Here is a 26,920-nt window from a genome sequence, read left to right on the forward strand (position 1 = left end):
TTATTTTATTTTTGGCCAAAAGGAAGAACTCATACTACATAGCACACTAGTCGCTGCCAACATGAACACTGGCGCCAAAGGTGTTGGACATGAGCCGTTGGTGACGCAGTCGGCAAGCTCCGCCAGAGCGTTGGCAGCTTTATCAAAAGGAGTTTTGAAAAGCTTGTACGGTATGGAACACACGCTCTTCAGTGAACTTGCCACACATTTACCGGAGTTGAGTAGGCTGGAAGGTAAAGAGAAATTAAATATATGAAATAGAGGATATCGTATCACGCAGCTTTGCGGCAGAGTGGGCACACAAGGGTCGGTGACGTAGGGAGAACATGGCGGCTGGAGAACTGCTCTCCGCCAGTATCGCCTAAGAAATAAGACTGAAAAGTTATGGGACCATGGGACAGCACACTAAATCATTAGAGCTTTCCGTTCAAGAAGCGCCGAATTGATATAGTGAACAAGAGCAGGAAAGGATGCAAGCATTTGCTGAAACTTCACTCTAAAGAGACCCCATTCCTTGATTTCATAGTATAGAGGACTGAGAGGACATTTGGGTTTTCTACCTCAACCTGCAGGAGATTGCGAAGACTACCTACTATACGCCGACATGAGAGGGAGATTTGTCCAGTAGTGAAATGCTTGCTCGTCTCATTCTGAAATCGCTTCTCAAGCAAACAAAAGGCATGTCGCAGGAAACGTAGGGCACTCGCTCACCTCCAAAGGCGATTCTTTCAGAAAGCCCAAAAAATCTTTGCAAAAAATTCCCCTCACTCACCATGAAAGGCATAAAAACCACTAAGAAGGTAAAACGTGAAAAAGCGGATAAACTTTCAGAAATTAAAAGATTAGAAGCCTTCCCCACAATAAGTTGATCGGTTGGATTTCTTATATTTTTATGCGGACAAAATTTTCAACCAAACAGCTTTTGAGTTTTTGTGTATGGAGTTACATTTATACGGCTAAGCTTGTCCTCAATTAGAACATATAGCTTAAGGCAGGCATATATGACAATCTAAACTAGGAGGCTAAGACTGTTCTTAACAGTTAGAGTTTTTAGTAGATAATAGTATGTGTTAAAAAACGAAAACATCAGATCAGGAAATCTGTTCAATGCTAACATGAACAATCCCCACAAAATTTTCACTGCACTGGCCCCTCAACGGATTTATGGCAACAGTGATTTGATTTAAACAGAGCTTCGCATTTTGCCGCAGTATGTGCCTCTATAAGTTTTGACTGCAATGGCACCTCAACGAATTTCAGGCGCAAGCATTTTCATTTATCTACAGATACACCTTTCATTGCGGCCTCAGCCCGTAGGTTTTAACTTCAGTCTAACCTGAACGAATCTGCGGCAACAGTGCTTTTACCTATTTGATGATAGACCTTTTGTCACAAAATCAGAAATGCCACTCCTCAGTGCAAATTTCGTGAGCACCTTTGTAGTTCCTATCGTTGCTAACTTGGCGACTGCATTGTTTCCGGTTTGACCTGAAAGCTCTTTTTTATTATTTTCATCTGTAGTGTATTCTTCGAGCATATTCAAGGAAAAAAATTTGAGGAATTCAGATTCGCGGCCAAAAAAAATTTATTGCGGCGCCGTTGGGAACAGCTGCTCGATGAAATGCATAGAGCACGAGGAGGCATGCGTGCTCCATCGGCTAGAAGAATACGACCTGGCTGGCTAGCGAGGAAAACAAGAAAAAAAAATCTTTCCTGCGAATCAGCGTCTCGCAATCTTTTGTCCATGACTGCAAGTCACAACATGTACTTACACCTAATGTGCATGCGAAACATGCCATTGAAATAATGTGTTGAATATGTTTCTGAGTGTTCGAACTCCTTTACGTTCACCTGAGGCCTCGTTTATGGTTAAAAATTCAGCAGTTGCAAGAACGCACATACGAATCAAATGAAATGGTGGTTCGGGAAACCATGTTCACTCATCAACAGTGTCATTTGTTCTACAGAAACGGGAGAGTAGTGCGCTTTCGGCGTAGGCTGGACCTCATTGTCGTGTCCAGGTCATGAGTCGTCCTTTGGTACCGAGCTCATCAGCTTCTTTTTGGCCATGGGCATTATTCACTCATGAAACCACTAGGTTGGAGCAACGCTCGACGTGTTGTATTGTGAAGCACTGAGCTTCCTGGGACTGGCGGTGAGTTCGAGGTAATTGAAGGTTTATCTCACCTCGTAGGCGATACAATTTCTCTTTCCTGTTCTTTTTGTAGGCCTCGTTTCACATTCACTGCATTACAACATCATAACAGCGTAGAAGATATGTCCAATACAGGAACTTTGGAGGATACCTTCCAGCACTCCAGGGCTCTTAATGTTTTTTCCTGATGTATACATCCTGCTTGCCTAATTTGCAAACAATATAAAATTCTACATGAAGTTTTTTTTTCCTCAAGGCAAAGAGAACAGACCTAAAAATTCCGGGGCTGAAAAGCGACAAACGTGATGTCTTGCATCTTTCTCGTCGCGTAAGTAGGCTGAGATGCAAAGTGGTGTTCAAGGATCAGAGTGCGCTCATGTGGTTCAACTTAGGGAACAAAGAGATGCACTGGAAAATTGCGTTAGGCTAGGATGTATTTTTTCATGTAAAAGCACACAATATTCTACAATCGTTCCCTCAAATCGCGGAACTAACTGCTGCCAGGCAATTCGCGATTGTTACTACTTATACATTCAATAAGCCGAAGGTAACTGCTAATCCCTCAAATTACTTTTCCTGTCATCCTTTTGCTGATATTGAAAAAACTCTTGCCGTTCACAATATTTTCTCATTTTAATCAACAGACAATAATAACTTATTTAGGCATCTACGCTATCGATTTCAGCAGGTACACCGAGACTTTCCCCGGATCTGCCTCAGTTTGTGTAGATTATTAGTTTTTGATTGTTTACCGGCGAACTGACAACTTATGGTTTTACTTCAGGAGTCTGTCAAGCGGTATGGTCAGCCATGTTAGAAATGATACTACTAGAATGCTTTATTAGAGCTGCCGCATTTCGCTATGAATGAAAGATATTTTCGTTCATCTTAGCGGTATTTTATGCTATAATGACACACGCTCCACATTATGACAGCAACATTAGACTGAATGATTTTCTGGCCGCATAGTTTTCTGTGTTAAGTAAATCTTAGCTCAGCGAATGAAGCATGTCAAGAATAGAACCCAAATATGTAAACCAGAAAAAAAATTGTTTGTGCTTCTAAATCTGCATACGCTTCCCATGAATGAAGTGAAGTGATCAGCATATTATGATTCAGCGCTATTACAACGGCTTTGTCATGCTACGCGGTATATTTCCAGCCACTGAAGGGGGGCCGCCACAAGGCTGTACCGGAAGTGAGAAGCGAGATTCAGCAATAAAGTGGGGAACAGTTTTTCGAAAAAGCAAATGACTCTGAAGTTGACCAAAGTAACAATAGAAGCACTTAAAAATAAATTTAAGCAAGGAAGAAAACGAGTGAGCCAACTTCGGTTATACACCTGGGTGTAAATAATAGGATTAATCAGTATACTTACATAGCCTCTACAGCTAACTCGCAGACTGCTTCATTCGCAAATAAACATAATCAACTGCTGCAAGCCAGTGAGAAACTTGGAATGCTGACATTCTACTTGATGGCCATGGTAGTTTCAAACCATGCACCTCACGTAATCGAAACATATGTTCATATTGGGTCCAGAAGTGGTAAGCTCATTTTAATTTTGGTTTGCGTCACTCGAAGCGTTATATTAATAGAATATATGTATACTAGACGAGTGTTTGACGGAATCCCGTTTGGCGAGGAGGAAACATAATAGCAGAAGACAGGAGCACTCGCCAAAAAAGAAAAAAGGAAAAACAACGTTTCGGGGCCCGTACGGATCCGTTAACAACGGCCGCGGATGGACGAAGGTGGTGACTTATATGCGGTCCAGGTTAGACCGCGTTTGGATAAAAACATGCGGTGCAGTTTGGATGTGAATTCAGTCGAGAAATAGGCGGGACGATAAATACTTCGCCGTGATGACTGAGGTGTTGTCCCAATTGACGGCATGTGATACAGCTTGACAGTGTTAAGGCAAGGCATTTTGTTCCGTGCTTCAGTTTACTTGATTGCACGTGGGCGATATGAATATTGTAGTCCTTTAATACCCAGGATAAGGTCTGGCTGACTCTTGGAGCGTAGGGGATGCTTGCCCGCTTGATTTTCTCGGTGGCTGTTGTTTCTACGTTTGACGTGAACAGCGGTGTTCTGCGGTGATATCATATTTTGCGGGCACCCGTTGTTGACAAGATCCTTCCTCACGATTTTTTGTTTGGATCTGAGTTTCTTAGGGCTGGAACAGAGAAGCAGAGGAAGTACAGTCGCAAACAGTCAAGCTATCCTATATAAACTACCATCGCTGTCTCCTCCTCTCTGGCTCCAGGTTATAAGGCACCCTTTTACAACAAGTACGTGGCAATCTGATAGAGTTACTGGGTCAACATTTACGAAAGTAGTACGACGATGTCATCCCAGAGGTGCAGAAGAAATCATCGCCACTTGAGGCCGCGGAGCGCAGTGTCAGTTATCCATTGACACTGCGCGGGTCACGACGCGGGTTCGATCCCGGCCGCGGCGGCTAGAATTTCTTTGGAGGAGAAATTATAGAGGCCCGTGTACTGTGCGATGTCAGTGCACGTTAAAGAACCCCAGGTGGTCGAAATTTCCGGAGCCCTTCACTACGGCGTCTCTCATAGCCTTAGTCGCTTTGGGACGTTAAACCCCATAAACCAAACCAAACCATTGAATTGCTGCCGGCGCCCAGCTTGAGCCAAAAGGAAAAACCTTGAATTCATGAAGGGCACCTTGAGACATGAAAGCGGTTTTTTTCGCGGTCACGGTCGTCTACATTGGTTGAACAATAATCAATCATCATGCTAACCGCTGAGAAGCACTTAGCGTGTCGTAATCTGTCTAGTGAGTCGTCAAAGCGCGGCAACGGGTAGAGGATCTTTCTGGTGACATTGTTCAATTTTCGACGGTCTACACGGAATCGGAGGTTGTTGTTCTTCTTTCAACGAGGACAAGAAGCGAAGACCGCGAGCTTTGAGACGGTTGAACAAAACCATCATCAAGTATCTCCCGCTCTTGTGCACTTCGACGTACAGGCCGACACCTAGGTAAACACCGACGCCAGCCAAATCGGTATTGGTGCTGTTCGTCTACAGTACCTTAAGCCGCAATCCCTTCCGGACCGGAAGCAATTACTCTTAGACGTCGGAAAAATAATGCCTTGTCTTGTGGGTGACCATGAAATTTGGCCCTTGTCCATGCGTCAGCTCATTCACAGTCGTAAACGATCATTGCTGTTTATGCTGGCTGGCAAATTTGCAACAGCCATCTGGATGACTGGCACGCTGGAGTTTACTGCTTCAGGGGTTTCACATGACTACTGCACACAATGCATACAAGCCGGGCCGGAAACACGAAGACGCTGATACGCTGTCGCGCACAGCAGTCGATCCTGGCCGCGTAGCACCCGATGACGATAGCGGCTTCCTTGGTACCGTCACCGCCTCAGAGGCGGTGAATCCGCAGTGGGCTGAACGCGGAAATTCGCCCTCTCATATAATAGGTCGAAGACAGCGATACGGTTCTACCTCGACACTTCTTCGAATTTCTCGGCCCCTTGTGCTTGCGGCGGGGTATCCTGTACAACAACTCGAGAAGCCAACAAAGAGCTTACCTTCTCGTAATTCCAGATTATATTCGCACGCAAAGTCTTTTCACCTGCAATCTAAGTCCACTTCAGGCCATTTGGATCTTATCAACGGTCGCCAGAGTGCGGAACATGTACTAATGGCCTGGACTTTCTGCTGCTGTCAAACGCTACGTTAAAAGATGCCGGGATTTCCAGCGCTGAATGACGGCACCACTTAAGCCAGCGGTGCTTCTCAAGCTCGTTACAGCCTCTCGTGCTCCGCTCGACTAAATAGGAATGTATCTCCTCGACCCTTTCTCTTTGTCGCTGTCCGGAAACAGGTGCATCATAGTCGTGGCTGACTTTCTTAGTACGTACGCTTGCACCAAGGGCATTTATTTCTCGTAGCATTTCTTCCAATATCGGCGAGGTTTTAACGCACATTTTCTTGCAGCTTGGGGCCCTTTCGCGCACGATTACCTATAGAAGAACGGCGGTTACAGCGCAGCTAATCGACCACATTTTTCAGGTGAGGTGCACCACCACAGCGTACCATCTGCAGCGCAATGGTCTTACCGAAAAAATGAACCGGACTATTGAGGTCGTGCTCTCAGTATACGTAGATGTCCAGCACAAAACTTGAGATGAGGTCGTGCCGTATGTCACATCTGCCTACCACGCCGCCCTGTAGGAAACTACGTGCTTCATGCCGTCTCGACTTCTGCACGGACGTGATGTCCAGAGCATGCCTGATGACATGCTCCCGTGCCCAAACGATGGGCAGATCGCACCATGCATACAGGAAATTGCCTGACGCGCTGAAGAAGACCGTCAGCTGGCCAGAATGCGCATCGGAAACAAGCCCGGGACAGATTCGTGCCGCTACAAACTTCGCCATCGACGTGGTGAGTACAAACTGTGGGAGAAAGTCTCCGCGTGGGCTCCTCCGAGAAGGTGTCCGCGACGGTGCTTTGCCACTACTTCAGCCCTTACAAAGTGCTATGACGCGTCTGTAAGGTTACCTGTTACGTGCTTCTGGACCAAACCGAGAGGTTGAGCTTTGCTGTGACATCGCGCACGTTTTGCATCATAAGACGTACTAAGCGTCCGACAGGTATGAACCGATACGGAACACTGGCATGCCAGCTAAACGACCTTTTCATCGATCCTAAAACCTAATGAATGGAAGGCGCTGACTAAAATGAGAATACAAATATTGCTTCATAAGTTTACCTTTCCTTAATTTCGAAAACTGACGTTTTTGAGACATTGCTGCAGTTATTTATAGGATTGGTGATTGCTACATGCGCAACTTTTTGATAAGGGGTGGTTCTCGTAAACAGCCAGCAACAAAAGCAATCCTTAAGCATCCCTCTTTCTCACTCTCAAGACAAGAACTGGAAGTATGATCCCTGTCGACATTTCTCTTTGACAGTTTCCGCCAACCTTTTGACATTGAACTCATTTCGATGTCATCATCCCCGCCTACTTTCCACACCTCGGTGTGCAGTTTGGAGCGTTTCACGAAAGCATAAAATCTGGACAATATCTCTGCAATATGGGAGCCCCTCCATGCTGGGGTTTGTATTACTCCCCGCAGAAAATATGTTAGATTCAGACTTGAAGGGTGCAGTTATGGACTTCAGGAGCTTGGAAATTTTAGTTTCATACTGTCTATACATACGTGCATAGCATTCTAATTTGCAGATCTCACAAGTACGTGATATATATATATATATATATATATATATATATATATATATATATATATATATATATATATATTGTAGCGTGCAACGCCAAAAATAACACCAGCGCAGAGACGCAAAAACCTGCGGCAGTCCCTCAGAGGTTCGAGCGCGCGCGCGAGAGCCAACTAACTTCTTCCTCTTCTCGTGCATGCACTACTTCTGTCTCTTCGGATGCACGTATCACTGCCCCCCTCTTCTGCAGCATCGACACGATGCGACTAGGAGGGAAAAGTCAGGGAAAGGGTACAACACAGCTGCAGTGGACCGCAGTTCAGTCAGGTAGCCGCTCGTGGTAAGGCTTCATGCGAACAACGTGTACGACTTCAGTTCGGTGCGACCGGCGCGATGAACAAGCTGTCGGGGCGGGAGCAACTGCATAAGTCACATCACTGATGCGGCGCACTACTTCATAAGGGCCGAAGTATCGGCGCAGCAGCTTTTCAGAGAGCCCGCGGCGACGAACAGGTATCCAAATCCACACAAGGTCACCGGGCGCATAACTGACGAAACGGCGCCCATAGTTGTACCTAGCGGCGTCAGTCTCCTGTTAACGGTGGATGCGCAGGCGGGCCAGTTGACGCGCTTCCTCAGCACGCTGAACGAAGGTATCTACGTCGAGGTCAGCGTCAAAGTCGCAGTAAGGATCGACGGGCAACATAGCATCCAACGGAGTGGTCACCTGGCGACCAAAGACAAGCTGAAAGGGGGTCAGTCGGGTTGTTTCCTGCAGGGCAGTGTTGTAAGCAAACGTTACGTACGGCAAAATGGTGTCCCAAGTTCGATGCTCGACGTCAACGTACATTGATAGCATGTCGGCTAGTGTGCGGTTGAGTCGCTCTACCAACCCGTTTGTCTGCGGGTGATACGCCGTAGCACATCGATGGCTCGTGTGCGTGAGAGTCATCACGGACTGAGTTAAGCGGGCCGTGAAAGCAGTTCCGCGGTCAGTAACAACAACGGCGGGTGCTCCATGACGCAAGACAATGTTGTGGACGAAGAACTGCGCCACTTCAGCAGCAGTGCCTTTGGCAAGAGACGCGGTCTCAGCGTACCGTGTGAGGTAGTCAGTCGTAACGACTATCCAACGCTTTCCAGACGAAGACTTCGGAAATGGACCAAGGAGGTCCATGCCCACTTGTTGGAAAGGGGTCCTCGGTGGATCGACGGGGTGAAGAAATCCGGCTGGTTTCAATGGAGGAGTCTTCCGACGTTGGCATTCACGGCACGTTTTTACGTAGGCCCGCACCGATGGGAGTAACCTGGGCCAATAATACTTTTGTCGAAACCGCGCGAGTGTACGGCTGACTCCAAGGTGGCCGGCGGATGGTGCATCATGGCAGGCACTCAAGATCTCCGACCGCAGCTGTGATGGTACGACAAGTAGAAACACTTCTTCGCTGTTGGCAAAGTTGCGCTTGTAGAGGACACCAGACCGTAAAGTGAAGGTGTGAAGCCCTCGAAGAAAAACACGCGGAATGGGAGCTTCACTGCCTTCGAGGTAATCGATGAGCGGCGCCAACTCCGAGTCTGCCCTCTGAAGCTGCGCCGTTTTGGTGGTACTAACAGAGCCCAGGAAAGGAAAATCATCGGTGGTTTCTTCGGTATTGATTGGGATAGGCGCGCGCGACAGACAATCCGCATCCTGATGCTTACGGCCAGACTTGTAAACTACTGTTAAGTCGTATTCTTGCAAGCGTAAGCTCCATCTAGCCAAGCGTCCTGAGGGGTCTTTGAGGCTCGCCAGCCAGCATAAGGAGTGGTGGTCGCTTACTACACGGAAGAGTCGTCCGTAGAGGTACGGTCGGAATTTGAAGATGGCCCATATCACTGCAAGACATTCTTTCTCCGTCGTAGAATAGTTGGTCTCGGAGCGCGTAAGTGTTCGACTAGCATAACTGATGACCTGTTCTGCACCGTCTTGCCACTGTATCAGCACTGCACCAAGGCCAACATTGCTGGCGTCAGTGTGGATTTCCGTGGCAGCATGCTTGTCGAAATGGCCGAGTATCGGAGTGCTTTGCAGACGGCTGCGAAGCTCGGTAAATGCAGCCTCTTCATCGGTCCCCCACAGGAAGGGCGCGTCGTCACGGGTCAGTGCGTTCAGCGGTTCCGCGATTTTCGAGAAATCTTGAATAAAGCGCCTATAGTAGGAGCACAGGTCCAAAAACCGGCGAACGGCCTTCTTGTCAGTTGGGCGTGGAAAACCTGAGACGGCAGCGGTCTTATCAGGGTCCGGGCGAACACCTTGTGCGCTGACAATGCGACCAAGAAAGCGAAGTTCCTCAAAGCCAAAATGGCATTTCTCGGCTTTGATGGTGAGTTGCGCGGATTTGAGCGCTTGTAGCACAATGCGCAACCGCTGCAAGTGTTGGTCAAAGGTGGTCGAAAATATAACGACATCGTCCAGGTACACCAAGCAGGACTGCCATTTCAAGCCGGAGAGAACAGTGTCCATCATGCGTTGGAACGTGGCCGGTGCTGAGCACAGACCAAATGGAAGCACTTTAAACCCATAGAGGCCGTCAGGCGTCACGAAAGCCATCTTCTCCTGGTCTCGTTCGTCCACTTCGATTTGCCAGTACCCGCTTTTAAGATCTAATGACGAGAAGTATCGGGCATTCCTCAATCGGTCGAGTGCGTCATCTATCCTGGGCAGCGGGTAAACGTCCTTTTTGGTCACGCTGTTAAGTTTCCTGTAGTCCACGCAGAAACGCAGAGTATTGTCCTTTTTTTTTGACAAGAACCACAGGCGATGCCCACGGACTGGTGGACGGCTGAATGACATCGTCTGCAAGCATCTCGGCAACCTGATTCTGAATGGCGTCTCTCTCCACCGGGGAAACACGATATGGGCGCTGGCAGACGGGTCGCGTAGTCTCGTCAGTGATGATACGATCCTTGGCGAGTGGAGTTCGGCCGACCTTCGAGCACGTAGCGAAACAGTCCGCAAAGTCTGCCAAGAGGTGTCCGACAGAAGATCCCTCTGAACCGACGGCAGGGCGGGATTTATTCTGACGGACTGAAGAACGTGATGTGGGCCAGCATGCTCCGGAGTGGGTCCTCCCACGGTGCACAAACCTGGAACCTCAGCAACGTCGTGGAGGAAGGCAATAGCCATGCCTTTGGCCAGGTGCTGATGTTCGTTGGCAAAGTTAGTCAGGAGGACGTGGGTGCGGCCGTCACGTAGTTGGACGAGACCTCTTGCAACGGCGAGTCCCCGCTTAAGCAGCAGTGGGCTATGGCTGTCCGCTAGGCCCTCGTAGTCGTGAAAGAGGTCATTCCGCACGAGCACCAGAACACTGCACCGCGCCGGCACCGTAACGTCGTTCTCGACAATGCGCAGGGCGTTGCTGCAGGGATCGCGGGAGTCAAAGCGCGCCACAGCCTGTTTGGTCGAGAACGACACGTGCCTCCTGAAAGTCAATCACAGCGCCGTTCGACTGCAGGAAGTCGATCCCCAGAATCAAGTCTCTGGAACACTCGGGGAGTACGACAAATTCACCAACGTACGTGAAACCACTAATCCCAACTCTAGCCGTACACTTGCCCACAGGGGAAATTAGGTGGCCACCAGCGGTGCGAATGGGGGTCCCCGTCCACGGTGTCAGAACTTTCTTAAGTTCTCCAGCAAAGACACGGCTCGTAACAGAATAATCAGCACCGGTATCGAGCAGCGCGGTAATCTCAGTGCCATCAACTGTCACACGCAAATCGGATGCAGCGTATCTGATACTGTCGCTGCCTCTCGCTGTCCAGGTATCGTCGGCTCGAGGGTTTCGCGATTGAGGGTCTTGACACGTCCCGACGTCAGCGGCCTTGCCTCCAGAGGTCGCTGGTGTTAGTTTTCCCGACGCGGACACGGCGAGCGACGGCCAGCAGAGCTACTCTGGCGGCCAGGGCTGGATGAGCGATAGCGGAGAGGCGAAGGGGAACGCGACTCGCGCCTTCCTGAGTAGGCAGGGTTCTGGCGTGCCCATAGATGCTGCGCAATCTCATGCGGACGTTCGCCGTTCTGAGGGCAGGGTGCGTCGGGATGGAACCCCACGCATGAGATGGCGTAGCTTCTTCTCCTCTGTCATGTTGGGGTCGGCTCGCTTGAAAAGACGGGCCATGTCTTCGGTGTACATGCGCACGCTTTCGTTCGTGCACTGATTTCGGGAGTGCAGCGCAGCTTCAGCCTTCTCCCGGCGGTCAGCGTTGGGGAACGTAGCCAGGAGACTCCGGCAAAACGTCTCCCAGGTGGGAGGGGTAGCCTCGTGGTTTTCAAACCACGTCCGAGCAGACTCTTCCAGGGAAAAGTAGACGTTATTGAGCTTGCGCTCGTCGCACCAGCCGTTGTAGCGTGCGACCCGCTCGAAGGTCTCCAGCCAGTCCTCAGCGTTTTCGAACACGTCACCGTGAAAAGATGGCGGTGTTCGCGGTGGGTGGCAAAGGATCGGCGCCAGGGGCCTGGTGTCAGCGGCCATGGCAGTTGGACTCGACGGTAGAGGCTGGATCGGCGGCGGGGTCCTGGTGTCAGTGGCCATGTCAGTTGGACTCGGCGGTCGAGGCTGCGTCGTCCTTGTTGGCGGGGGAAGGGGCCCAAATTCAGGCGACTCTCCGCGGAGACGGCGGCTGGGTCGCTGGTGAACCGGTGTGAGGTCCGTAGTGACGCTGTACGGAGTGTGCAGGTCAGGAAGCGTACCCAGCACCTCCACCAAACTGTAGCGTGCAACGCCAAAAATAACACCAGCGCAGAGCCGCAAAAACCTGCGATGGTCCCACAGAGGTTCGAGCGCGCGCGCGAGAGCCAACTAACTTCTTCCTCTTCTCGTGCATGCACTACTTCTGTCTCTTCGGATGCACGTATCACTATATATATATATATATATATATATATATATATATATATATATATATATATATATATATATATATATATATATATATATTCATGCAGTTTTGCAACCTTGCGCCAGACTATTAAGGAAATCCCGGCTTCTTGCATGGTTTTTTGAATTAAACGCTACCTAATTTAAATGCTAGCTTGACCAGCTAAAATTATAGACTACGTCAGCCTTTCTGCGTTACCGCAACCTTGCTTGGATCTGAACAAAAAATACACAAATGATAAGTGGCTGGCTCGGAAGGTAATCTTTACAATTTTCGGCTTTGAAACAATTCGTATTCAAGGCATGGTGTTAATGAGAGATTAATTCTTGCTTACTTGCAAATAAGGGGCGTAGAAACATCAGGTCCTTTTTCCTGTTTCCACTCCTGGATCTTTTTCAGCTTGCACTTCATGAGTTCTTTGACGTCTACGCAGCGCTCCACCACGTCTTCAATACCACGTGATGACCGCACTGGAAGCAGAAAATATGCGGCAAATTTCAAGGAGCGGTGGTTGGGCCGAGGAAAATGAATCAGGGCTGTAACACTACTGTTTTTATTTTGCAGATGTGAATGCGAATGAATAAGTATTGATATGCACACCGATGCAAAGTTTTTGAACATTGAACTTACGCTGCTCTAAATGTATTTTATTTAATTTGCGAAAATACCATGACCTAGCACAGAACGTTTATCTCTGTCACTGACATTGTCCACACCATCAGTCCTGCTCAAGCACTCTGCTGTCCCCACTTTGCATTAACAGGTGACCATAAATATGTTGTCACTGTTGGTGATAGTAGTACTTCAACTAAGAATACGGCAAATAGGTATCAAAGGAAACACTTTGATATGGCGATCATGTGCCTCCAAGGAGAAGGCAACTTAATGGCGCTAGCGACAAGCGCTTCCGACGGACATCGAGAAATGAGCCACCATGGCTATCGGCCACACTCAGTTTAAAGACGTAACCGACTTTTGGCATGCGGCATTCCAAATGCCGGCAGTGATTTCGAACTTCTTTAAAATGTCCAGTGCGAATGCCCTTTGAACATCAAATCTTCGGAGCTCCTATTGTCGGTAGATTAAGACGAACATTTTCCAAACTTGAACAGGATCATTAAGCGGAACCTAAAGAAAACATGAACCTGAATATGGCGAACACGAAGCTGAAACAATCCGAAATACTAAAAACTTTTTCAGCCAAAATTGTAGGCAGAAAATTTAACGTTCACCCCCGTTAAAGTCCCGAGCGCGATTCAAAGCAGCGCCGGCGGAAGAGAGCTGAAGCATTTTCCCTAGGCAAAAATTACTTTAGACAGTCTATAGACTCTCCATAGCCTTTTGTCTATAAATTCTATATAGACTCTATAGACCTGTATTCGAGAACAGTCTATAGGCACTACAAATGCTATAAAAAATCTATAGGCAATAACAAACTTATGGCCATGCCCTTTTAGTTAACTCTCGTCCATGTGTAGGGTAGCCAACTGGGCATCGCCTGGTTAACCTCCCTGCCTTTCCGTCCTTTTCTCTCTCTCTCTCTCTCGTCTATAGACAGTCTATTGGCTGTAAATAGACAATTGCAAATATCCATAGGAAGGAAATAGAGTCCATAAGAAGCATATAGACAGCCTTTAAAATATTTTTATAATGGTCTAGACCGCTTTACACCACTCAGGCTAGATGCTCAGCCTCCCGCGCTGCGTATTTAACTATATACTGTAGTGCGGCGTAGGGGATCGTGTTCCTCATTGTTTAATCCGTTCGTTAGTCGTTCCGGCTGCTATTTCCCACGGGACAGCTGTTATTGTGTAATTGAACGAGGGGAGTCAGGTGACCGGTAGAATCACTGATGTTACCAAAGTGAGCTGCGCGTAGGCACAGAGGGAGGTGAGAATGCGCCAAAATGCGTTTGAAGAACGGATAATTTGCAGTTAAGCGCTATGGCGCATCAAAGAGCGAGTGCAGAGACGCCCAGCGCTGTCCACAGTAGGAAAAATAAGCGCGTCTGAACGCCCTCAAAATGAGGAGCACCTGAAGCTGTAAAAGAAGGTATTGTGGCACCCCAGCCGAAAAATGTGGCTGGCAGTGCAAACTAATCAAACTATGAAGAACAGCTAGGGGGTTTAGGCGCTCTGCTTAGCTCTGATAAAAGAACGTGGCATGAGAAGGGTGTAGCCTTCTCTACTCAGTAAACCTGGTGCGTATTGCAGTGCGGCTACTGTTGTGCATGAGGCTTCCCAGGACGCGCCATGGATTTAGATTGATCAGTTTCATGCTCGTATCTTTTCTGGAAGACATGGTACGCCGGAAATGTCTTCCAGAAAGGTCGCTACTACTTCTATAGGGAATATAGTAATGCTGTAGGCAAGGTTCGACCTTAGATATTCATTTTCTGAGCGATGTTGGGTTAGACCATTGTCAGCAGCGTGAAATGAGTGAACGCAGTGGTGGAAAAAATCAGTTTTAGACATTATGCCTATTTGGACACACAGACCATTGAGTAGTGGAAAGCCCAATACCATACCTATTTCAGCCCACTAAAAGAAGCGATTGGAACACAAGGCTTTCTGAAAGTCGTGTTTCCATACCCCAGAAGTGCTCTAAATTATGGCCTATTCCACAGAGTTCTAATGCATGGTTCTAATGCATGGTCCTAATGCAGAGTTCTAATGCAATTTTGCATGGTTCCAGAACAAGCGTAAAAAACATAGATACACCTTGGCGTTTAACGTGGGCGGAAGCTTCTGTAGGAGCTGATTCGTGTTGACAAACACGGTCCGTTATCGCTACGATCAGACAGACAAGAATCGATTCCTCCCACTGAAGAAGCATACGTCACAACGCTGTGGGGCGCTAGATAACAGCTGCCTCACCTTGCTCGTAACGCTGTTCACGTGTCGCGTAAAAACAGACCTTAGCTTCCCGGCGGCGATCAGCAGAGAACATGAATAACATATTAAACATACAACATTCCTGGGTTTTAGCTTTCTGTTAAATACGAAGCTGCCTGAAGAAACGAGAAAGATCCAAGACCCTCCGTTAACGCTCGTATTAATGCTTCATGCACAGGAAATATACTATTTCTAGGCAAGCGCCGTGTCGGTGGGCATACTGTGCATTATATTTATTTATTTTTAGATGTTTTGTAATAAGTAATAAGTATTTTGAAGAAAATCAAAATTTACAATATGTATAATGTGCCTTTTATATACGTCAGTGTAATCATTATTTCACGTGAAATTATCACAGGAATGCTCTTTTACTGAATGAACACCGTGTGCGTGCTGCTGCTGTGGCCTGAGCGCTGTGAAGCTCCGCTGTACAGCTTTTTCTTCTGTCCCTTTGTTTCAGCCTGCATTCCTTCATTTGTGAAAATGAAATACGATTTATTAATTGAATAATTGATTGATTGATTCATTGACAGATTGGTTCACTGAAAGACGACGTGGGATGCGGGCAGGTATTTCCAGACATCAAAACGGGCCTACTAACCAGACATGCCAACGAAGGCTTCTATTCCGGTCTCAGGATTATTCCCCGTGAAAAGAAGCAGTACGGGCGCCTCACCGAAGAGAAGCAGTAATATGCTGCTCACATGCCCCCGTCTGCCAAATGAGTGTTGCTAGCCATGAGAGCTCTGCAACTGCCGCGCCGTGCTGTTTCTCCGTGCCAAGATCTCTTCGTCACCACATGGAAACTGTCGCTTCAATGCCATGACTCTTCGCATCGACGCCTCATCCATCCGGCACCACTTCAAGAAGATTGTAGAAACGACATTTTTTTGTAACAGCATTATGAATCACAAGTCGTCGTTATGACTTGATCTCCTTTTTGCCGTCAGATACGCCTTCTCTTTGTTTTGAAGTGCCTTATAAAAAGTTTTGTGTCGTGTACAGCCACCCGGATCTTTTTATCGCCTATAGTGCACTCGTACACAGATGGCATACAATATTTTGGCCAGCACTGGTGACCACAGCCGCACGCGGTCGCCTGGCTTGCATCATCTGTCGCGTGTCCGTAGACCTTACAGCCTGCACGCCATTCCATGTTGGTACTTTATTCAAAACCCAACGAGCTCTCAAGCCTCTTCTGCGGGCTATAAAAATGCGCTGTCGTCGAGGTTCCGTTTCTCTGTATTTTCGATAGCATAGCATGCGAAGTGTATGGTGCTTTCCTTCAATGGTCAAGTTGATGGGTGTTATCTGGGTCCACTGCACCAGAGTGGCTTTTTAAGCAAAAACTATGCGGCACAAGATGACAGTGCAGATCATTCTCTCCAGTTCTCAGTACTAGCTGCGCATGTGTGCTATAGTTTTGTATGAGCGCTTTGTGCAGCCATTGTTTTAGGGATGGCAAACAGTTTTTCACCGGTGGCTTGTTCCCTTGCAATTGAATGGCTTTCATGAGGTCGTATTTAAATACGTTCTCCTGCCTGTGATCAGAACTTCGGTGCACCTTGGCGCAGAAGGACAATTCAACGGATGCCTTGGCTACATATGTCCCGGTACTGGGGAGCAGGGATTTGACGTCAGCATAGAGCGTAAAGTAGTTGGCCTCAACTATCCCCCTTCTGGGGGATGCCACGCTAGGAACGGACCAAGTAAGTGTACGCTAAAACCACTGGAAGCATTTTGTCAGCGATTTACTTGTTTCCAAAAGTCCTGCTATCCTAATTTGTTGATTTTAGAGTGCAGCTTTCAGGCGCCTGTTCGTGGATTCCGCGTCGTGGTCGCCGGCGTAACAACCGGAAGGTGGCTACCAGGGGAAGATCACGGAGGTTCGCTTGCAGCGCATCAAGCCACCTGCCAGTGGTGGCACATACGTGCAAACAGCTGGGCTGAAATTTCACATTCCGACAATCCTGATCGTCTGCTAACTTTCTGTCGCTCGAAGTCTTCAGATGTGTTTGCGTTTCGTGCGAATTCGCCTGAACAATTAAAGAAACAGTTAGTACCTTAAAATTCGTCGGGTCTCGCACGCTATTCTCTGGTGACGCGCTGATATTTGTTTCTGAGATGCTTGCAAAACTTCGTACCCAAGGTTCCGAGTAAAAATGGGCGCATGTTCTCTTTGCACTGATGTTCCTCTCCTCGAAGAGGTAGTTAGGGTCAGGAGAGAGAAAGTAAATTATGTTTGACCGGCACATAGAGGCGATGAAGCTTTGCATTTTATGTGCTCAGGCTTGAGCACTGCTTCTGAGCGTGTCACTGCGCCCAGTTCGGGAGAAAGGCCTCTCCCATAATTCTCCACCTAATCCGCTCCTGTATGGCTAGTGAACAGCGCAAGAACGAGACACAAGGAATATTTAAAGACACACGCGGGCGCTGCACCCGTGTGTTTCTTTGAATGTTCCTTGTGTCTCGTCCTTGCGCTGTTCCCTAACCATGCAAAAGAACCAACTAGCCCGCCAATTCGCTCTTCACTCCTGTGCGAGCTACGGCCACCTTCTCTCCGCAAATATACTAATCTCATCCTCCAACTGACTTTCTGCTTCCCCTGCCACGTTTGCCTTCGCTTCGAATCCTGTCCGTTACCGCAGAAACAGCAAACACACACTGTACCGATCCCGTGATCACATATAGCGCTGCATGTAACGATGGTGTAAGTGCCGTTCAAATTGCGCAGTGACCGATTGCAGATTTCTTAAGCTTTCCACGTGTCCTGTTAAGAGCATGTTTCCTCTTATGTACATGGAATGATTCTAAAAAAAGGCCTTTGCATTTTACTAAAGACCATCGGTTGTTTTCGCTCCGCATTTTATCCCCATTTCATCTTCCTTATTTAGAAGTTGCAGCCGAGAGCGTAGAATTTACCCCTTAAAAAGTACCCCTCTCTTTTGAAGCGTACTGCGTTTATACTATGCGTCCATTTTCACCGCCAGGGAGCCCATAGCACTCTTCATAAGGAATGCAGTCATCCGCCTATGCGTCAGTTGTGCCCCACTCTTCCCTTACCACCATGGGCAATTTGCAGCGACCGAAGATATTGGTGTTAGCACACAAAGTGTGCAAGCTATAACGCAGTTCTTTCCTGCAAAAGTGGTTTACAACCTACCCGGAAACATTTTGCGAGATAAAGCAAGTTTATGTGTTTATACTGCATCTGACTGAACCTTTTAATGAGGGATACTTTACTGACATGACTAGTTTCCTGAATCTCTTAAAGCTACTCGGCCGATTGTGGCTTCATTTTATTCCTAGAAATCCAACATCGCGATGCCAGCTTTGACGCGTTATCCTTATGCGATATTGCCTAAAGTCAGTGCCATAAACATTGCTGCAGGGTTATTGTGAATATTTCAAAAAACGGCATCTGCATCATGGAGGTATGATTTCTTTACCTTTCGTTCTGATTCCGTCGCAAAACACGCCTTCAATATATCTGTAGCTCTCTTCTTGTCGGGTGAATCCCTCCATAATTGACTTTGGACAATGGTCCATCCTCTTGTGGCAAGGTAACATTTCTTTCAGGCGGCTGCAAAAGAAACCGTTCGACGTTAGCCCTTGATCAAAGAAACGTGTCATTTTGCAGCGACGCCCACATACTGTCGAGAAATATTCGGCGCGAAGATAGCAAGGAAAAATATAAAAACGTCTCGTTAATGTTCTGCCGGTCGTGGACCTTCACCATATTTTTTTTCAGCATTTCGTTGCGGTGTAATTTGAGACATAAAAAAAAAACGTTATTCTTACTTTCCGTTTTTAGTTTTATAATGTCATGGAACTCAACACAAAATAAAGCGGAAGCGCTGACAGGTGCCGCTCAGGTCGCATGTCCACAAATGTAGTCGGTGGAGAGAGTTGAACGGCACTTGCCCCATGCCACGAGTGGCACGTGCTAGCTTAAAGACGGGTAAGTGCCCACTGACGCAATTTTCTGAGAAAATTTCAATAAAGACACTTTAAGGCTTCACGAAGATGAAGCCTGCATGTTTATTTCAGCGTTCCTACTTTAGGTTTCGTTACTCTCTAATTTTCTATGCTATACCGTTCTGGGTGCTATCGCGAATCTACGACGACGGAATAAGGCCACAGCATCCAGTTAGCGTACCTCCGGCTGTTTACAGTATGCGATATCTACCGAAAAAAAAAGCAAACAAGATAGCATGAGTGAATGCATTTTTGCGTGAGCTTGACCAGCTCCACAAAGAGGAAAATCTTGCTGGGTGTGGGCTGCATTTGTGATGATCTGGACACGTTTGTCGCCAGGCAGCGCCAGTATACATGTTTCGAAAATAAGATGTGCTTTCCGAAAAGACTGATATAGACTTGTTATTTTTTCTTTCTTTTCCATTTGACTAAATTCTGTTTGGTATCTTTAATCCTTGGCTGAGGATATAAGTATTGCGCTGAAATGCGCTTCTTGCTGGTGCGTTTTCTTGGAGGGACTGCTCCTCAGAATTCTGAGGAATATTAGTCAGATATTGCTCTAGATCAATTCATATATTAGAACAAATTCAGTTCACAGTGCTAGCACAAATCTCCTTGAAAAAAAGTTATTGCTTAGCATTCCAGCGGAACTGAAAGCATTTATAGCTGGCGCCCCTGTCATCTAAGGGAGTAGCATCTTTTCTCTTGATCAAACCAAGTAGTGAATGTACATACCGGCATGCTCGCATGTCATCCGCGCCCTCAATGGTCGTCAGGTTGTTTTCATTTGCTGGCACATACAATGTAGACACCAAAACATCAAGATAGCTGGCGTAGCACCTGGAAATCTTTTCCTTTGCACAAAGCTCGGCCTCGTCAATCTCTAGCACCGAGACATAGAATGAAAAAAAGAAGTGCATATGATGTACCAGTAAAAACTACATGTCAGCAGCAAAGCATGTCCAGTGGTTGTTCGATCTTCTGTCCGCGAAAATATAATCTAAATTACCAGAGAATTTCAATAATATGGTCTATTCATTCACACAAACAAGGAAATCTTCGAAAACTTTCCATAGGGGCTTCAATATCAACGCCTGCTGGCATTTTGTAATGTTTATTGCCTTGGAAGCTAGATGTATAGCTTCTTAAAGAAACAAAAAACCGAGGTAGAGGAAGTGCATCAGTCCGATACCGATATGAGCGCCAAAACGGCGTTCTTTCTTCTATATAAAATTTAATTTTTGTTTACTCCTTTAATAGCCTGCAATTTTAACATTCTTTTTAATATATTTCGCTCATCTTTGAGCTCTCGTGTGCTTTTTTGTCTGTCTATATGCACTTCTCATGTTTTCTTGCACAATTCAAATCGTGTGCTTGATCTTTTTTTACCAACGCAGACTTAGCTGTAATCTATTAGTTTCTTTAATGTTTTGAATGAGAGCGGCCTCATACGCGCGTTTCTTGTGAGTAGACGTTCGAAAAAAATCTTAAACCCAAAGTTAGTGCTCGTGCAGTAAGTTGTATGCCTGCGCTGAGCTATTTCAGTAAAGTAGTGCACAATTTCTTGGATACTTGAGGTGTACCCTTCTATTGCGGTCACATGCTGATGCCCATAGTATGCATATACGCATTATCCGTATATTCACATGAAATCTAGTGACAACAATATTCAAGACTTCCTTATACTAAAGGCCTAAGGCTTTTTTAACCTGTATAAACCATAGAGGTATTGCAGAAGCGCGCAAAGTATTTTAGGTCTGATCTCGTGCATTAAATAATCCCTGATTTTTTCCTTTTTAAAACTGAGGCATATTGGAAAGGAACGGAAAAGGAGTTTTCTTCGAATAGCGCAAGTATCGCAGAGAAATGTATTGCATTTTGCAGACCTGTAATGCCGAAGGCATTGCATTAGCCGCGCAAACGGGAAGCTAAGTTGCATAAAGATGTTGAACAGAAGCTTCAAATGCAGTACGAATATGCTACCCTAAGAAGGGTTTTATATTCACTCTACGGTTTTACAATCGTACAAAATTCAAACGAAAAGATAACTGTCTACGAGTGAATTTGTTTACTTGTACAGCCCGTGTGCGCTTTATTTTATTTTCGTGTCATGTTTCCTTTCCTTCCATTCTTCGTTTAACCTTTTATTGCTTCGTCTTTTTATGATCTTATGCATTGTATATCCAAGATTACAGTTATCATGCACGGACGAGCCTGCATAAACAGCAAACACGTAAATGTTGCAGTTTTCTTCTTTGCAGCCAGATATTCCTTTACAACTGGTTCATGTACATGTACTACTTCTGTAGACCGTTCAGAGTATCTGTCCTCGCTTCGGCGAGCGCGGCTTCGGCCGCTTATCTGTTTTTTGAGCAGCGTCCGCTCCGGCGGACGCAGTTGTTGCTGCGACGCGCGTCTTTCCTTTTCTCTCTCTCCTTCTTCTGAGGTTTTAACTCTCCTCTATCTGCACGTGGCAGCGGTGGTGGCTTGGCTCGAGCCAGTAGCAGGCCCGTGAAATTTCCTTTTCATCCTTCTCTCAGTCACAACAACAGCAACAACCGTTCACACAGAAACATTGATCCGGCTAGTTTTACTCTACCGCTGAAATTATACTGGTAAAATATTTTGTTTTGTTGAGCTGCACTGTTCGCCTTTTGTTCCGGCCTGACTGTACGCTTCTGTAAATAAGTTTCTCGCTGCTCGACATCCTGAGATGTATACGAGCATCTGAGTATACCCTGCCCACTTTACATACCGCAACACCTCCACGACAAATATGTCATTTAGAATCTCTTGGAAATATTGGACTTAATTTTTTTCTACACTACTTAAGCTGCTTTACATACTAAATGATTATGTGCCACGTTTTGAGAAGTTGCTTTATATATAAGTTTACGAAGAAGTATTTTTGCTCCCCGACACCCCGGAAAAATGCGTGCGCATATGTTTTCCTCGGTAACCCTCAGGTTGTTTCGAATAGGTCCTTCGTGACCAGAATTAATCAGGACATCGGAACACTATTACATAATGGTTGCCAACGATTGCGCAAACGACTAGGCGCATAACTGGGTGGAAATCGCTGAGGCCACTCCGTCTGCTTTTCACTTATATAGTGGAGGATTTCTTACACCGCACGGAGGGGGAAAAAGGAATTCCACCATCGCCCATCCGGACGTTCCTGCATTTGAAGGCGCTCTAATTGCCGGAATAAACGGCTCAGACCGGAACCTCCGTCCTCAGACCTTTATATAGGATTGGCCAGTCTTATACATCTATTAAAGTAGTCGGCATATATGAACTTATGCAGTGCATAACTATGAGATAGGACAGAAGCCAACAGCCACAGAAACCAAGGGGCACAGGGGATTTTTTTTATTTATTTTGTGGTGTTGATCAATTTAGAATATTGCTGAATATGTTGCCGCTTAAAGAAAATTGATTAGAAAAGCAGAAGAAAAAACAACCACATGCCGCCGGTGGGATCCGAACCCACGACCTCCGAATTACGCGTCCGGTGCTCTACCTCTGAGCTACGGCGACGGCTATCAAATCTTCTGCTTTCGGGGGTATTTATGTTTTACAAGTAACCTAACCTTGAGAGTGTTCATCAGCGCCACCCACGTTCATAAGCGGCGGACGTAGAACGTCCTGAGTTACCGCAGAGTGTGACGTAGAACGTCATCGAACGGAGAGGGTGGAAGCTGCGTGATAACCCTCTTATGCCTCCTATGGCATCAAGGCTGCCAGAACCGAGGCCCTCGCTAAGCAATTAAGCAAACAAGGGAAGGGGATGAGGGGCTCGTTATCTTCTTTGCCATCTTCTTTTACTAACTGAGGTATCTCAGAAGAAATTCAGAGGTGGCGTCGTTTCTTAAATTCCTTTCACTTTAGCATGCGTTTCACCAATCTCCATCCGTCTTTTTCTTCCCAGTTGCCCTTCCGACGCGGAGTAGCTTGGCAGAGGTATTTAAAAGGTGGTGAAATTCTCTGCTCTTCATTAAATAGTTTCTTTCTCGCTCTCTCTCCCGCCATATGTGCTAGACACCCAAAAAAAAAACGCATATTACAGTTTTCCTTTTTTTTCACGCCTTCGGACGGTTGTGCCCTTCTTTCTGACTGAAGTCCCTCCTCCCCATTTGCTGTTTTGATTCAATAAACCGGTAAGGAACCTTGACAATTGTTGAGATGGAAATGTATGCTCAGCATCACTGTGCAGCAAAACGGATGAACCCTACCATCAAAAGACAAACTTATGTTTGCATTTCTTCACGCCAGGTTGTGCATCTAGGAAAGACAAGTGTGTCCTAGTAGACGATGCGCTCGACGCGATCTCGACACACGCTGGATCCCGCTACCCGCACTTCTGTGGCCTCCTTTTTTGAATCGACAAGTTTTTGACATCATTTCATGATTTTCGTCGTGAAGGTGTGCTCTCATGCACGTAAATACTGGAAGAACACCTACTTCTCGCGTTTTAAGGATTATTAACGTTTGAAAGCGTACATCTGACAAGCAGCACACAAAAGTTGATAACCTGCCACGTCACTGTTCATTGCACTCAAACGCGGATGCTAACCACATATAACAGTTGGTATTTAGGACTGCTAAGTCAGGGCTTTTATGTAATACAAACCCAGCTGTAGACATCTGTACTGCGCCGATAGTCCGGAAACTCAAATAAACAACATGCCAGGAAACTGCCACAGGGATCGAAAGAGTTTTAGAATTATTTTCAAGCCATGCTGTAAACCTTATCTCAGTATATTTTCAATCACGGCGATAAAAGCCCTCATGTTGCTGTGCAATTGCGTTTTTAAAATTTTGGACTGAAAAAAAATGGGAAGTGTACAAACCTGAGCAAGTGGGAAGAGTCGCTTGCAGCAGGTCAGTCAGTTTGCGTGATTTCTCCAATTCTGTACAGGCATGGACACTCAAATACAGGTGCATATTAAAGAAGGGAGCAAAGGTTGAAAAAATAAATATACGTTCATTTTCACGCTGCAGAACACCACAGCCTTGTAACATTTCAGACTATTTACCTTGACCAGAAGAACGCAAGCTAGGACATGCGATCAACAAAAAAATAAACGAGAGTCTTGCCAACTCTAAGGAAGTCTTCATTGTTCAAAGGCGCCCAGTTACCGCCTGGATTTATTTGTAGTTCAGACCCAACCAACCATCTGAAATAGTAATAAAATGAACGTGTATGCAGCAAAACCTTCACATACAGATATGGACTCACTAGATGCGCGAATAATAAAAATAGTAATGGAGGTGATGAAAAAATTGGTGTGAAAAATGACTTACGGCTAGCATTTAACTTGTAGCAGAGAGCAAAAAGAACAGGTCGCTCTGGGTTCCAGTGCCTGATAAAGCGCCTTGCCGCACGTACCCTCTTATAAGTACACTGACTTCCTTCGTCGTACGGCATATCACTTCTTAGCAACGAACGGTAACCGCCTCTTTTCTGACTCACCTGAAAGGCTCCAATCTCGAGGAAGCTAAAATCAGCGCTTCGCGTCGTAGCCAAACAGAAGATCCCCAGAGCCGCCCTTCCCTTTCAAACATGTCTCGCTGATAGTCGCAGAAACACTCAGCAGCAAAAACGCTTCCGGATCTTTGCGACATGCCGTCCACAACTCTTGTTACAAGAGAATCTTTAAGGTTCTGTCCACCTATCACAACACATAATTTTAGAACAGTCAGTCACCGGCGTATAATAACTTCACGTGCCTAATTTTTGCGCCTTTCTATTCTTCAAAAGCCTATCATTTCAACACGGTAACATACAAGACTATTGCCGCAATTAATTGATTATCGCATAACTAATAAGCAAGATTTCCAACGTTAATCATTCAGACTCTTCATGCAGCCGAACAATAAACGAGTTTCTCCTTGGTCTTCGTTACACATCAAGGTGTGAAATATAAACATCATTTAATGAATAACTTAATCTCCTACCTTTGGCGTCCTAATAATTTTATTTTCCAAGACGGCTTCCAAAGGACTTCATCACCAACCGCGGAGGACACCCAAACAGCTTTTGGATTCTTAACTACCCGATTCGTGGTATACTGCGAAAGGAAGCAGTTGTCATGAATGCCTTCAATATGCCGTTGTAGAAATATCTAAGAATGTATACTTGATTGAAAATTACCATCGATGCTCCCTTCAGGAACATCGGCAGTTGCTTATTAGTGGTTTAGGTTTATGGGGTTTAACCTTCCAAAGCGACTCGGGCTGTGAGGAACGCCGCTGCTACCACCTGGGGTCCTTTAACGTGCGGTGACATCTCACGGTACACGGGCGTCGAGCATTACGCCTCCTTTGGAATGCAACCGCCGTGGTCAGGATCGAAACAATGTTTTTCGGGTCAGCAGCCGAGCACCGTAACCACTGAGCCACAGCGGCTGTATTAAGGTAATATTTTAGAATGCTGCTTTTTCCACACAGTGATTTTGTTTAACCTTTATTTGCATTTATTTCAGAAACTGGAAGATATACGCCGGAGCAATGTGTTGAGATGAATTGTGGAGCAAGGAGGACATTGCGTAACTGATATCGAACAATATTTAGATTACTATGTAACGAAAATAAAATAAGAATAAACTTCTCGTTCCTGGTTTTAGGTGGAAAGGTTATACTGCGTGATTGATGGCGGCGAATATCAAAGACGTTGACGAAGTTTTCGTCCACCAGAGGCCCACGAAGCAGTGGAAGGAACAGGCGACAGCGAAAGTATAAGGAAAGGCACATTGGCAAAACTATTAATTTTGAGTGCGAAATGTGCAACCACTACTGCTGATGCAGATTTGTCCCAAGACATCGGATGATCTCCTGTGGACTTCTTGTAGCGAAACTTTTTGTATGTTATTAAATAAAATGGAGTGTTTATTTTTTTAATGCACAATGATCGTTTTCAAAAAAAAAATTAAACACAAAACTTTTTGAAAGATTTTTTTATCATGAAGCCTTGTTACCCTTATAGACGCCTTACTGAAAGCACGAAGGCATTTGACTGAATGCAAAACCTATGAATGGTAATTTAAAATCGGAAATCATCTGTGAGCAATAACTCACTCATAACCACCGTAAACAAAAAAATATTGCAGAAGAAAAAGCATGTGAACGAGAATGATTAAACAACAATGATAAGAATAATACCGTCGTTTTAATGGCACATGATCGTGATATCTAAATGAGGTTGCCAGTGAACTCGTTATCGCGTAACATAGAAGGAAACAGGCACGAGGGAAGGCAAACACGCACAGGATCTCCTCATGCAGCATACCTAGTAAAATCGCTACCTAGTATGCCACTGCCTTAGTGAAAAGATCTCTAGAGAAGTAGGAATATCTTGGGCCGCTCGCAATGGCGTCAAGCTGAATCAGAGCAGGGTGAATGCGCAGCTGACAAATGGACACTTGACACCTGCTGACACAAGCCTTCAGAGTAGGTTTCGTTGAACAGGCCTTGAGCGAAGTCCGCTCTCGAGTGGTATACAGGTGGCCACAACGCTGGCGGCGCGATAAGCTGCATAAACAGCACCCATGAAATACGCCGAAGAAAGCAAGGCGCCTCGCAGTTCAAGATAACGGCAAGGAGCCTACTGACAACAGCAACAAAAAAAGCTGCGATGGGAGTTCGGCGCTGTACTCACATAGGCCACCATAGAAACGTGTCTCTTTGTACTCTTTACAAATTTTCCAGTAACACATGCAGCCAGTAAAGCTTTTGTCAACTT

The 26,920-nt window shown here is 46.2% G+C and overlaps 1 protein-coding gene across 1 annotated transcript; it reads right to left on the minus strand.

Moving 5' to 3' along the window:
- LOC149328441 (uncharacterized) lies at positions 1-24,552 on the minus strand. Its single transcript, XM_089558997.1, has 7 exons — positions 24,484-24,552; positions 24,216-24,356; positions 24,030-24,089; positions 19,912-20,059; positions 18,648-18,781; positions 12,639-12,774; positions 1-226 (listed from the first exon to the last, which is right to left on the minus strand). Exons 2-7 carry the CDS (start codon positions 24,295-24,297, stop codon positions 1-3), a joined length of 786 nt encoding a protein of 261 aa, XP_089415123.1. The 5' UTR covers positions 24,298-24,356; positions 24,484-24,552.
- Between the last annotated feature and the right edge of the window lie 2,368 nt (positions 24,553-26,920).

This window comes from Amblyomma mixtum, chromosome 9 (genome assembly GCF_055824585.1).
Source record: "Amblyomma mixtum isolate Tamu chromosome 9, ASM5582458v1, whole genome shotgun sequence".
Taxonomy (NCBI): domain Eukaryota; kingdom Metazoa; phylum Arthropoda; class Arachnida; order Ixodida; family Ixodidae; genus Amblyomma; species Amblyomma mixtum.

Excerpts from the sequence above, each read along its gene's own strand:
- LOC149328441 (XM_089558997.1), bottom strand. The coding sequence starts at position 24,297 with ATGAAGACTTCCTTAGAGTTGGCAAGACTCTCGTTTATTTTTTTGTTG. Across the intron at positions 24,090-24,215 it reads CTTGCGTTCTTCTGGTCAAG|AATTGGAGAAATCACGCAAA; the intron begins GTAAATAGTCTG and ends ATGCCTGTACAG. Across the intron at positions 20,060-24,029 it reads GACTCTTCCCACTTGCTCAG|AGATTGACGAGGCCGAGCTT; the intron begins GTTTGTACACTT and ends TCTCGGTGCTAG.